The 12,002-nt window shown below is 48.8% G+C and overlaps 1 protein-coding gene across 4 annotated transcripts in view; it reads right to left on the reverse strand.

The window, feature by feature from the left end:
* Positions 1 to 526: 526 nt before the first annotated feature.
* chd7 (chromodomain helicase DNA binding protein 7) overlaps positions 527 to 12,002 on the reverse strand; it is a 101,041-nt gene continuing 89,565 nt past the window's right edge. For all 4 annotated transcript variants that reach the window (XM_074650174.1, XM_074650171.1, XM_074650172.1 and 1 more), the window contains exons 29-41: positions 11,757 to 11,872; positions 11,125 to 11,539; positions 9,844 to 10,052; positions 8,725 to 9,735; positions 8,244 to 8,410; positions 6,384 to 6,638; positions 5,930 to 6,100; positions 5,590 to 5,829; positions 5,286 to 5,501; positions 4,462 to 4,602; positions 4,214 to 4,318; positions 3,867 to 4,047; positions 527 to 2,927 (exon numbers count right to left, since the gene is read on the reverse strand). In XM_074650174.1, the coding sequence (XP_074506275.1) occupies positions 1,912 to 2,927; positions 3,867 to 4,047; positions 4,214 to 4,318; positions 4,462 to 4,602; positions 5,286 to 5,501; positions 5,590 to 5,829; positions 5,930 to 6,100; positions 6,384 to 6,638; positions 8,244 to 8,410; positions 8,725 to 9,735; positions 9,844 to 10,052; positions 11,125 to 11,539; positions 11,757 to 11,872 (4,243 nt within the window). In that variant the 3' untranslated portion in view covers positions 527 to 1,911. The remainder of the gene's footprint in view (positions 2,928 to 3,866; positions 4,048 to 4,213; positions 4,319 to 4,461; positions 4,603 to 5,285; positions 5,502 to 5,589; positions 5,830 to 5,929; positions 6,101 to 6,383; positions 6,639 to 8,243; positions 8,411 to 8,724; positions 9,736 to 9,843; positions 10,053 to 11,124; positions 11,540 to 11,756; positions 11,873 to 12,002) is intronic.

The following is a 12,002-nucleotide window of genomic DNA, read 5'->3' on the forward strand; positions in this document are numbered from 1 at the left end:
GGAACATTCAAAAGCTGCCTTGGTTATTGCTGTCTCAGCATTAGAGAGGAGGACGAGGAGCTCGGAGGGGAAGGTGTCCATCGATGTCTTCCCCTCCTTTCCGTCCCCCGTCCTCTCTCTCTGCGTCTGCTGGGCTGGCTGTGATAGCAAATGTTAATATGACCTGGCCACAGTGTGTGTGTGTGTGTGTGTGTGTGTGTGTGTGTGTGTGTGTGTGTGTGTGTGTGTGTGTGTGTGTGTGTGTGTGTGTTTGAATGCACTTTCAAATGATTTGAACCACTTGCGGCGGCGGCGCTTTTGATTTTTATCTCAGACACTTGAACTGGCCTCGGGGGTGTTGGGGGGGGAGAAAGGAAATGGGAAACAAAATCATGGAGCGCCGCCCCGCGCTTTTCAAGCATTTAAAAACTTCCTCAGCGACGACCAGAGTTGAACTTCATTATAGAAACTTGTTCATTTCCAAACTCTGTTGAACAAATGTGTCTCAGTCCTGTTTTTGGCCAGGCCTGGTGTGTCAGTGTGTGTGACTAGAGAAAGTCTTTTTTTTTTTTTTTTTTTTTTTAAAGAGAAGGTCACTAGGGAGCAGCACTTGGTCTGAACTACCGGGATATGAGAGGAAAGAAAATAATACAAATAATAAAAAAAGATATTTAATGTGGCAGCGACCGGGAAAAATCAACCATCTCATGTGCCCCCCCTTTTTAAAAGAATAAACCTGAAACATCACATCCCTGTGTGGACCGCCGCTCCAAAATCCCTTCACAGAAAAACCTCCGGACGGGGACGGCTGGCTTTCGGCGGCTTGAAGCGGACCAATCGTATAAAAGGCCTGATTGGTGGCAGACCCAGCCCGCCTGCCACTCCGGAGCCCAAAAAAAACCAGCCGTCGCCTCGAAGAGAGAGAGAGACAGGATTCGGAGTTGGCAGTGGAAAGACTCAAGACTGGTATTCAGAAACAGTGTGGGACTGGGGGGGGTTTAACAGTATTGGTTCAGTGTGCACGCACACACACAAGCACACACACTCAAAAAAGGAAAAGAAAACAGCTGCAGGGGGGACGAGTCCTCCTAGAAACAGTCACATGACAAGAGAGAGGGTTAGTGTGTGTGTGTGTGTAGTGGTGGTGGACATCTGAATGTGTGTGCAGCTAGTGATCAAGTGTGTTGGAATAATGTCGTGGTAGTCAGTGTGTGAGACTGAGTTTTTTTTTAGGCCAGTCTGGTTTTCCTCCTCAGAGTCTACCTGGTCTGATATGTGAGAACTTAAAAAAGAAAAGAATCTGCTCTGAACCAGAGCAAATCAACTCCATTACCCACAATTCCATTTTCGCAGCAGCTTTGTCAGACAGACAGCCGGGGTTTAGCTGTAATGCTGTATTTTCGAGAACTGATGTTGGAAGAGGCGCCGCCGGCGGGCGATTCTTCTCCTTCTGATGAGATGCTGCCGACGACAACAATCCAGACGAAGAAGCAGAAATAAAAAAAGAAGGAGCTGAAAGCAGCAATAATAATAATAATAATAATAATAATAATAGTAGCACTATTGGAACTGTGTGAAGTCCTATCTGAAGGATTGTGGGAGAGAGAGAGTTGTGGGTGCACACAGGCCCAACCAGAAAGAGTCTTTTAAAGAGGAGCCGAGCTCTGAGGATTTTCCCTGACTACACTATCGATCAGAGAGATTTAACTTAACACACGCACACCTCGTTCTCTCTGACGCATAGTAAATATACCTGCTCAAAAAAAATAACAACAAATAGTGAAGAGAAATCAACAACAATGTAAAAAGGAGGGGGAAAAAAACAGGATTGATAATAGTTTGGATATTTCTGGTGGAGGCGTGTAAACGTGGTGAAGTGGAGGAGGGCAGAGGGGAGGAAATGTCCAAGGCCAGTCACTTTGTGTTTTTATTTCAGTCATTCTTGTCCTTCTGCGGAGACGCCGCCGCCTCCTCCTCCTCCTCTTCCTCTTCTCCCATCGCTCCGTCCTCCGAGTCGTCGCCTCTCGTCTCCTCCTCCTTCTCCTCGGCTAAGTCACTCTCTCCTCCTCCTCCTCCTCCTCCCTCCACTTCCTCCTCCTCCTCCTCCTCATCCTCCTCCTCTCCTGTAGTTTGCAGCGCCCCCCTCTTCTTCTTCTTCTCCTCCTCGTCCTCGCCTCTCGGGGGGTTTACGTTCATGACGGAGCCCCCCAGCGCTCCGGCCATGGCGTTCTGAAGCTCGGCCAGGGTGGAGGCGGTGGGGAAGCCGGGCAGGCTGAGCCCGGCGAGGCCTGGAGGTAGGAACATGGAGGGGTAGAGGAGGCCGGGCGCCATGGAGGTGAGGAGGAAGGGGTTGAACGCCAGGGAGTTGGCCGACATGCCGGCCGCGGCAAACAGCGCCGCGGCGTCGCCGTTGATGGACGCCTCGGCTGACAAATTAGCAGCCGGGACCTGAGGAGCTCCGGTGACATCGTTTTGTGATTTCTTCTTCTTCCTCGCCTTCTTCACTCTTCCGCCTTCCTCATCGCCATCAGCCGCCTCCTTGTCGTCTCCCACCTCTTCATAGTCTTCTCCCTCTTCGTCTCTCTTCCTCGTCCCCGCCTCGTCGCTGTCTCCTCCCTCTGTCGTTCCGTTGGTGTTCCGTGATGTGGCGGCGAGGGAGTTTGATGTGGCGGCGGCGGCGGCAGCTGTAGCCGTCGCCAGGTTACCGCCGAACAGCCCGCCAAGGCTAAACATGTTAGGGAGACCGGCCATGTTGGGCAGGCCTCCCATGCCGGGCAACATGAGGGGCAGCATGGAGGCGGCGGCGGCGTTGGCGGCAGCCTGCTTGGGGTCGGTGGGGGGATGGAAGGCCATCAGACCGGCGGCCAGCTGGAGAGACTGGAGGCTCTGAAGGGACGACAGGTCCATCCCTCCAAACAGACTGTTCAGCAGCAGAGGGTTGATTCCTCCTGCACACACACACACACACACACACACACACACACACACAAATACACATACACACAGGAAGGGTTAACATGAAGCTCTTTAACCCTTTCAGCACAAACACTAACTGCTATAAAATTCCCATCTCTGGTGCTGCGTTCAGACGCGAATTGGACCGCCGGTATCATTTGTTTTCATTCGAGCCATCAACCATGGAAGACATAACCACTGTTAACCAAACGCCGTCGAGCTGTATTCATGTACGGTGGCATTGCACTGACTGTATCTAGCAAGCCACATGTCGCTACTGTTGTAGGAACCTAAAATAAACAGATTTTGCTGTGATTTAATTGCAATAAATGGATCAAAAGGATGCCGGAATAACTACCTAATAATGCCGATTTGTTAAAAGTCTGAATTCATGCTTTGTCAGGTCTGTCCGCAAGACGACAAGCAAACAAAATGCCTGTTTTCTGAATGGAGTTTGGATGGATCAGTGCCAGGCTATGCAGCTGCTCTGTTAACACTCAAGATAAAGTCATCTATACGGCAGCGACGTTGTTGTTTATACCATAGACCGTCTAAGGTTTATACACATACATTTATACATTTATACACAGTTTGGTCCGGTCTCTGTACAGATACGATGTACTATCGGAGCTCTGGGTGACCACAGACGGCTACGGTTCTGATTCAACAACGTCAGGACGTCAGTGACGACAGGAGGAGAATCTCAACGCCGATAGGCTTTTGAGACACAGCATCACGCAAATTTCTCGCTTGAGTTAAACTATTTCTCCTGCGCCTTTGTGTCGACCTTGTACGTAATTGCGGCGTGCGAAAAGTTCGCTTCGCTCTCGGTGTGAATGCGCCAACATTACGCAGACAAAAAAAAATAAAGTTACACACCCGGTTAACATACATGGGGATTATGTGTGTGTGTGGTGAAATGTAGTTTGTACCTGCAGATGAAACAGCGTTGGCCAGTGATACCTGGGCGGCCTGAGCTGCCGTCGCTGCCTGGGCGGCGGCGGCTGCTTTGGCGATCTCGGATTTAGGTCGTCGACCCCGACGACGGACGCCCTCCTCCCTGACTACAGGGCCGGTCAGAAGGCGGTCAAACATGGCCTCTGGGAGGAAACCCTGTGTGGAGGAGGATTTAAGGTTAGAAAGCAGATCCAATACTCAGAGGAAGCTGGCAATATGGAAACGCTGGACCCAGAGGAGCTTTACAGGAAACGGTAATACACGGTGAAATCAATAGACAAGTTGTTGCGTAGCTGTTGTTGGTTTCGTCGCGGTTACTAACCGACTGTTTGACGATGTCTGTCCAGTCAGGGGCGATGGAATACTCTGGGTTCTCCAGTAACCATCTGGGAAGCTCCTTCATTGGTGGAGCCATGGCCCCGCCCATCTGAGGCACAGGAAGATGAGATCAGTTCATGTAGAGAAGACACACAGTTCCAACATGTAGACGGTAAACTTGGCGAGCCACTCGTCCTTAGATATCAATATGAGCTGTAGCTAATTCTGACCGGAGCATCCTGATGAGCTTACCTTGCGTCCATTGCGCCTGTTGACCACGGGCACTCTCTCCTCTCCAGTCAGGGTGTTGATGTCGATCTTGTTGGGGTTTCGACAGCGGTGGCGCTTCTGTTTGGGCTTAGAAAACTGCGACAGCAGTACATCCTCGCTCTTCTGTTGTAGGAAGACAAAAAGAAACAGAAAGGTAGGTGTGAATAACTCGTGGCTTAGAGGAAAAGATGAAGAAACGGGAGAGAAACTTCTTTAAAGAGGACCTTTTGTGCTTTTTCCCTTTAGTGTGTTGTATAGTTGTGTATAGTTACTCTTCCCCACAGAAGCACTCCTGAACTGCCTGAAACGACTCGCTTGAAGCCCCGCCTTTTTCTTCAATAACATGGTGATGTCACCAAGTAACACATTTGCATAACACCTGCCTAATGGCTAGTTTGGCACGCCCTCAAACAAAGCTAGTTTAGAGCGGAGCTGGAGCGAAGAGTCCGAAGAGTTTGGTTCGGTTAAACAATAATTTTTTCCCCCTCAATGTGGCCCTAATACTCCGTCGTACCGTCGTACCATAGACCTACGACAATGACAAATAAAACTGTAAACAAAAAACAGTTATTCATTTCCATTTTTTTTAAATCCACAGGGAGCCACTTGAGAGGAGCTAAAGAGCTGCATGTGGCTCCGGAGCCGCAGGTTGCTGACCCCTGGTCTAGTAGAAAATACACATAATTAGTAAAAATAAAAAGTATGTATCTGAAAATGAACACAATAGGTCCTCTTTAACATATAATCCTGTTTAGGATCACACTAACAAAGGACTAAAGGTGAAGAGGAAAGAGAGGATGACGTACTGGTGTGAATCCAGCCATGTCCATGGTGTACGTCGGGTGCTGCCTCAGCCACTCTCCCAGCTCTTTGTTGGAAACGGCTGCCTCTTCGTCCTCCAGGCTGCCGGAGGCCAGAGATCTGGCACTGGGGCTCTGCTCCGGGACGGCGAGGGATCTGTGTGAACGGGCGGCTTCTTGAACCTCCACCACACCTGAAACCTTTGGCCCATCAGCATCATCCTGAAGAGAGGCACAGAGAACGTATTTAATGTCGATGCTCACACTGTGTTGTCAGACAACTCTACCGCCTATTAGAAACACTCCGTACCCCTCCTCCTCCTCTCTTGTTGCCCATGAACAGCAGCTCCAGGCCCTCAACATTTTTCCTGCGGCCCCGCCTCCTCCTCATGATGGGCAGGTCAGCCTCCAGTGAGCCGTTGGCTCGGTGTCCGGAGGGCGGGGCTTGCTGCTGCAGCAACTCCATCTGGGCTTTGAGGGAGGGGCTCGTCACCAGGGCGCTGGGGAAGCCGGCCAATGACGGAGAGGCCTTGTGGTGATGGTGCATACCCTGAACAACAAATCAGATTTAGTTGTTGATAGTTTTGCTGTACAGTAATCAAGAATTCGATAGAGGAGCTTAACATGTTGGTGTGAGTTTCTGCGAGCACCTTGGTGAGGTCGATAGCCTGGCTCTGGGACTCGGCGGCAGAGTGGCTCTCTCTCAGCTGAGCCACCATCTCCATCAGGTTACGTCTCTTGGCCGCCCTCTCCGCCTCGATCTCGATCTTCCTCCTCCTCCTCCTCCTCTGCCGAGGCGCCGTCAGGCTCAGAGCGTCCTCCTGCGGCATCAAGTTAACAAGTCACACCTCTGTCAGCCCAACAGCACCACCTTACCCGGGAGCCTGTCGTATTACTGGTGCTACTTCAGCAACAATTAGAGCTGATGACGTCAGCAGTATCTTTATTTAGGGTTTAATATAGGCAAGTATAATTGCAGTGTCCCTAATAATGCAGAATATCAAGCATAAAATAAAAGATTCTGAATAAATTAAAACCTTTTTATGTTTGTTCCTTCTTTTCTCTGGCCTCAACTGTCAAATACGTGCACAAAGAAACACTCACGTGAACCTGTGGTGATAGTGTTTTATCCTCGCTCCCACTGTAAGGCGTGTGGATGCCGGCCATCGTCAGCTCGGCGAGGCTCCGCCTCTGCAGCGGGCTCTCGGTCACCGTGGCGACGGCCGCTGTGGCGACCGCGGAGGCGTGCCCTGGCAACATGTTGCTGGGGAAGTCAAAGATGTGGCGTCTGTTGACAGGCCACTTGCCCTTCAGGACGGCCTCGCAGATGTTATCCATCCTGTTGATCATCAGTCGATCCTGAGGGGGGGGGGAGGAGGGAGAAAGAGAGCTGATGATGGACTACTCTACAAAGTGCAGTTACCACGACAACATGTGAAACTTACAGGTTTCTATCATTCAAAAACACTTCCTGCACAGATGTTCCACATGAAGCGCCTTCAAATGGTTCAAAGGGCGTAATCCTTCCCCTTCCTCCTGGGACACATTTAATGTAGGGCTCTACGTCACCGCTGTTTTCATTATGGATGAATCAGATTTTTTATTTTTTCTAGTCTAGAAAATATCAGAAAATGTCCCTCTGACTTCAAGTTGATGCTTTAAAATGTCTTGTTTTGTCAGTTCAAACCTAAATAATTCAGTTTATTACCATAGAAGACAAAGAAAACCAGCAAATATTTGCATTTGGCATTAACACTTAAAATAACTGTCTAATGAATTCACTAATCCTTAACGCTCTGATTTAATGCGACATAGTGATGTCACGAGAACCGATACTACTTTACCACGTCGATGCCAACAGTACAGATGCTACAGCACCACGGGTACCATCGGGGCTTGAGACTAACGGCATCCCAGCATCGCGGGGACGATAGAAAATAGGGATGCACCGATACCGGATATCGGGATGATGCTGACTCAAACAGCTGGATCGGGTATCGGTGACAATGGGGCCGATCTATTCAACTCAATTCTATGTTTATATACTATATACATTATATACTGGAACTTTAATTCCTGTCAATTTAGAATTTTTTTTGCCAAGTTGCCGGTGTATGATTTATTATTTTAATAATACAAACTCATTAAATTTATATCTATGTATTATTTGTTAGATTTTGTTTTACAAAGTCAGGAAAGTAATGTTTAAGTCAAGCCTGATGTTTCCTTACACATAAAAGAATGATCCCAGTCACTCCCACACAGCGAGGAATACAGCTTATTAATTAAACACTGGTATTGGATCGGTACTCGGTATCGGGTGATACCCAAAGCCCGGGTATCGCTATCGGTGCATCCCTAATAGAATGTGTTTGGGACACAGTAAACTCGCTATCGACGCACCCTATTTTCTCCCTGATAATGCTGCATTGCGAACAACAAATCTGCGTTGAAATCGGCAGGATAAGAGCTAGTTAACGTTAGCCGTTAGCTCTGTGCAGGAACATGCTGTTTACGCTAACTAGCTCTCGTCCTGCTGATTTCAACACAGGAGGTGCCATTGATTTACATTATGGTGTGTTCAGGCAACTATTCAGTCAAAATTGGTATTGGGCAAAGGTAAATTCTAACGTTATCATGATGTGTTCAAATGTAACCCTGTAAAATGTAGTTTCTGTTGAGAAACTTTATTAGATCCAGATGTTTTCTAACAAACACCAGTATGGAAACAGTAATAAAGGAGTGGATGTTGACGTACATGGGATTTATTGTTTTACTTTTTTTTTTTTTTACCGTGGTATCGAGAATTGTGGAATTTCCCTGGTATTGGTATCGACTACTAAGTTTCTGGTATCGTGACATCCATAGTGTGAAATGGTCAATGACAGGAGGTTAAAGGAGAAGCGACTGGAATTAGAGACTGATAACTACCCGGCTTTTATTAGCGACTTATTTGAGACTCACCTTAGGCCAGAATGAGAAGGCGTAGGCGCGGTCCTGCAAGGCGTGCAGCGCCGAGGTTTCCGGCAGGTCGTCGGGGCAGAACCCATCTCTGGTTTCGTTTTGGGCCGACGTGCTCAGAGACGCAATGCTCTCCTCGTCGAAGTTCTTCTGCTCCGACGCAGCGCTCGCTGTTTGGAGAGAGAGAGAGAGAGAGAGAGAGAGAGGGAGAGAGAGAGAGGGAGGGAGAGTCACGTTGCCACTCTTAATTAAAAATCCAAATCGTCACTGAGGGATCCAGATTCATTTTATTCTCCCGCCCCTGGAACTTATTAAAACACTGCCAAGTCATGAGGGGAATCAGCAGAAATAGGCCTGTGACCGAGTGTGGTGTCAGCAGCGATGGGGGCCGACAACCAGGGCACATAAACAGGTTAACAGAAGGGATTATAATGAACAAGAGCACAGTTAAAGTAAGACATCTGAGAGTTCCCCCCCCCCTTACCTTCAGCCTGAGAGGACTTCTCTGACTTGTCATCTTCATCCATCCTCTCCTCCTCCTCCTCCTCTGGGCTTTTCTCTGTGCCAGCTGATTTTGGAGATTTGGGAGACTCTGGGTTCTCCCTCTCCTCTCCTCCGTCTTCCTGCTCTGCGGTCTTGAGGCCCGGTTGTGCTTTAGGAGAGGAGGCGGGATGTTCTGTGAGCTCGGTGGTCTCCTCCGTCTGGTCCCTGAGAGAGTCGGCAGGAGTCGAACTCTTCTTCTCTTCCGTCGAGTCTTTGTCTTGGTCGTCTGCTGGCTTGGAAGTCTTCTCTCCTTCTCCACTCTGCTCCTCCTGCTCCTCTTTTTCTACTTTTGGCTGGGCCTCTTCCTCCTCCTCCTCCTCCTCCTCCTCTTTCTTCACTTCCTTCCTTGGCGAAGCAGCGATTTCATCCTTCCCTTCGCTGACCTCTCCCTCGTTTTCCTTCTGTTCATCAGGAGTTTCAGTCTTGATACATGGAATGTCGTTGGCATCTCCTTTCTCCGTTTCCATTTTCACCTCCTTCCCTTCTCCCTCCTCCTCCTCCTCCTCCTCCTCTTTAGCTGCATTAACTTCTATTTTGGCGGCAGCTGTGGCGCTCGCCAGCTCCGCGGAGGTGAGGAGGGGCGCGGGGATGCTTTCCGCTGCTCCCATCCCCGCTTTGGTGACGTCTCCCTGGACTCCCGTGCTGACGCCGCCTCCTCTGGTGAATCGCTGGTGGGCGTCCAGGAAGGCCAAGGTTGGGTCGTTTAAGATGTGGTAATCTGTCCGGCTCACGCCGTGCTTAGAGGCCCCCAGGAGGAGGTCGCGGTCGTGGCGGGCGCACTCCCACCACTCCGGGAGGTCTTGGGAGGGCTGGCAAAGCTTGAGGCGCTCAGAGAGCAGCGGGTGGGGGAGGACCTGCTCTCGGATGCGCCGCAGCAGCTCGATGCGGTACAGGGTGCGAGAGGCACGCTCCTCAGTGATGGGGTCGATGATCAGGGTCGGGTCTGGCAGTTCTGATGAGGTAAAAGAAAGAGACAATATTTTTCTCCAGTACTTGCGAACTAACTTTATTTGACCGCAAAGTGACTGAACGACCTCAAGCAGTATACGTTTCCTCTCACCTGTTTCAGTCTTGACCTGCATCCTGCACACCCGTTTACACATGGCAATGAACGAGTAGTAATATTTCTCCAAGCTCTCGTCTGTTTTCTTGTCCAGTCGAGCGAAGGCCCTGAACTGCGCCCAATCAAACTTCTGACGCTGGGTGTCAAAGACGACTCCGAAGGTGGACACCACTCGGTAGAAATCAGCCTCCTCACGACGAGTCCACCTGACAAGAGGCAAAAAAATTAGTGAGCAAAAAGTAACATATGATTTGATTTAACCTTCTTGAGACCAACAATAGACCCGTTTTTATCTTTTTTGAAAGGGAGGGGGATTAATTAAAGTAAATGAATAAATAGTGAAAGTGTATAAGGGTTTAGAACATGATGATAGAAGTATATGATGGTCATCCCCATGCTCTATTCTGTCTTATAAGTTGTTGCAGCAATTTTTGTGTTGATACCATTTGTTAGAGATTTGGTGCTAAATTTAACCATTTTTTACCACTAGAGAATCGATGAAATAATCAATAATCCCTCCAAAATTCCACATTAAGACACCAAGACCTTGAGGAACACCATAGAAAAAGCCATGCTGTGATATTTGGAGATTTCTGAAGAATTACATTTTTCGGCGATTGGATGGCGAGCACTTCTGTTGTGGAAACTACTCAGGAACCCCCTTATAGTCAATCTAGCTAGGAAAGCCATCCATCCTCTGAATACTCTAGGTCTCTAGTTTGTGGCTGTAAAGTTTCATGAGGCTGTGATTATCCTAGAGGTCACCACAGGTCATTTTATACAGTGAGGTCAAGTTTAAAAAAAATGGTCTCACTACAATAAAATGTCTCCTATGGGGACTAACATCATCACACATGAATACAGTTGGGCTCATTGGATCCACAAGAGTCTCAGTTTTACAGTGATACCCAATTTATGTAAATCCAAGACTGTTTAGGGACCCCAGTATGCAGACATATTCAAATACACCATTTTAGAATAGGAGAAAATAACACATTTATTCTGTATAAAAAAAAAACTGCATGTGATTATCATAAAGTGGGCATGTCTGTAAAGGGGAGACTCGTGGGTACCCATAGAACCCATTTACATATCTTGAGGTCAGAGGTCATGGGACCCCTTTGAAAATGGCCATGCCAGGTTTTCCTAGCCAAAATTTAGCGGATCTCAGGGCTTAACTCACATTTGAAGGCTGTTTTGTCGGGTATTGTAGGTAATTGTTAAAAACATATTCCATATTCAAGCGTTGTTATTATATGACATTAGATGCAACACTACCTTTGTCTCCTCTCCTTGTAGTACATGGCTCCATCAGTCATCAGGGAGGCAGCGGTCATCACCGGCGACGCCTCTGGCATGAACTGCCCACCTTTGGCAAAGTAAGCGCCTCCTTTAGTCAGATACGGGCCTCCGTCCGTCAAGAACACCCCCGCTCCATCTTGGATGTAAGTCGCCCCTCCTCCTCCTCCCGTATCGGTAACCATGCCGATGGCAGGCAGGAAGTCCCTGCGTCGTCGGCGGCGACCGTCGGGCCGGTTGAGGGCCTCCTGGCGGAGCTGCTCCCTGCGGTTGGAGCGCTGGTAGGCCGTGATGAGGCGGCGCAGGCGGGCGGTCAGAGCCGAGGCCGCTGGCCAATAGAGTCGCTCGTTGGAGCCCGAAGCTCCGCCACTCTGACCGTTTTCACCTGCTTTAGCTGCATGAGAGGAGAGAGATGCTGTGAGGAACCCCATCGTCAGATCCATCTGGTTTTGTAATTGCAGGGCTTGTATAGGGACGCTGTTTAAAGATGATCTGATTTCCTCAATCACCTTCTAATCTTCTGCTCATAAAAAGTTCTCTTTTCTATTATATTGCTTTTAGAACACCTTTTAGACCCGCTGCCTCTGTCTCTGGGTGAATTCAAAGTTTACCTTCAGCGTCACCTTCCATGGTGTCATCTTTATCATCCAGTGGCGAGTTGGTGAAGTCGTCCATGTCGTCTTTAAAAGGCATCCGCAGCGGCTTGTACTCTGGATCCTCATCCTCACTGTGGGCAAGGAAGTCCAGACTTTAATTTCATAGAAGCGCAGACTGTTCAATTTCACAAACTGGTTATTTGAAGAACGCAACAAAGAGGAAAGGGGTGAAAGAAGGTGAAAAGGCAAAAATTAAGACAC

This window comes from Sebastes fasciatus, chromosome 11 (assembly GCF_043250625.1).
Source record: "Sebastes fasciatus isolate fSebFas1 chromosome 11, fSebFas1.pri, whole genome shotgun sequence".
NCBI lineage: Eukaryota > Metazoa > Chordata > Actinopteri > Perciformes > Sebastidae > Sebastes > Sebastes fasciatus.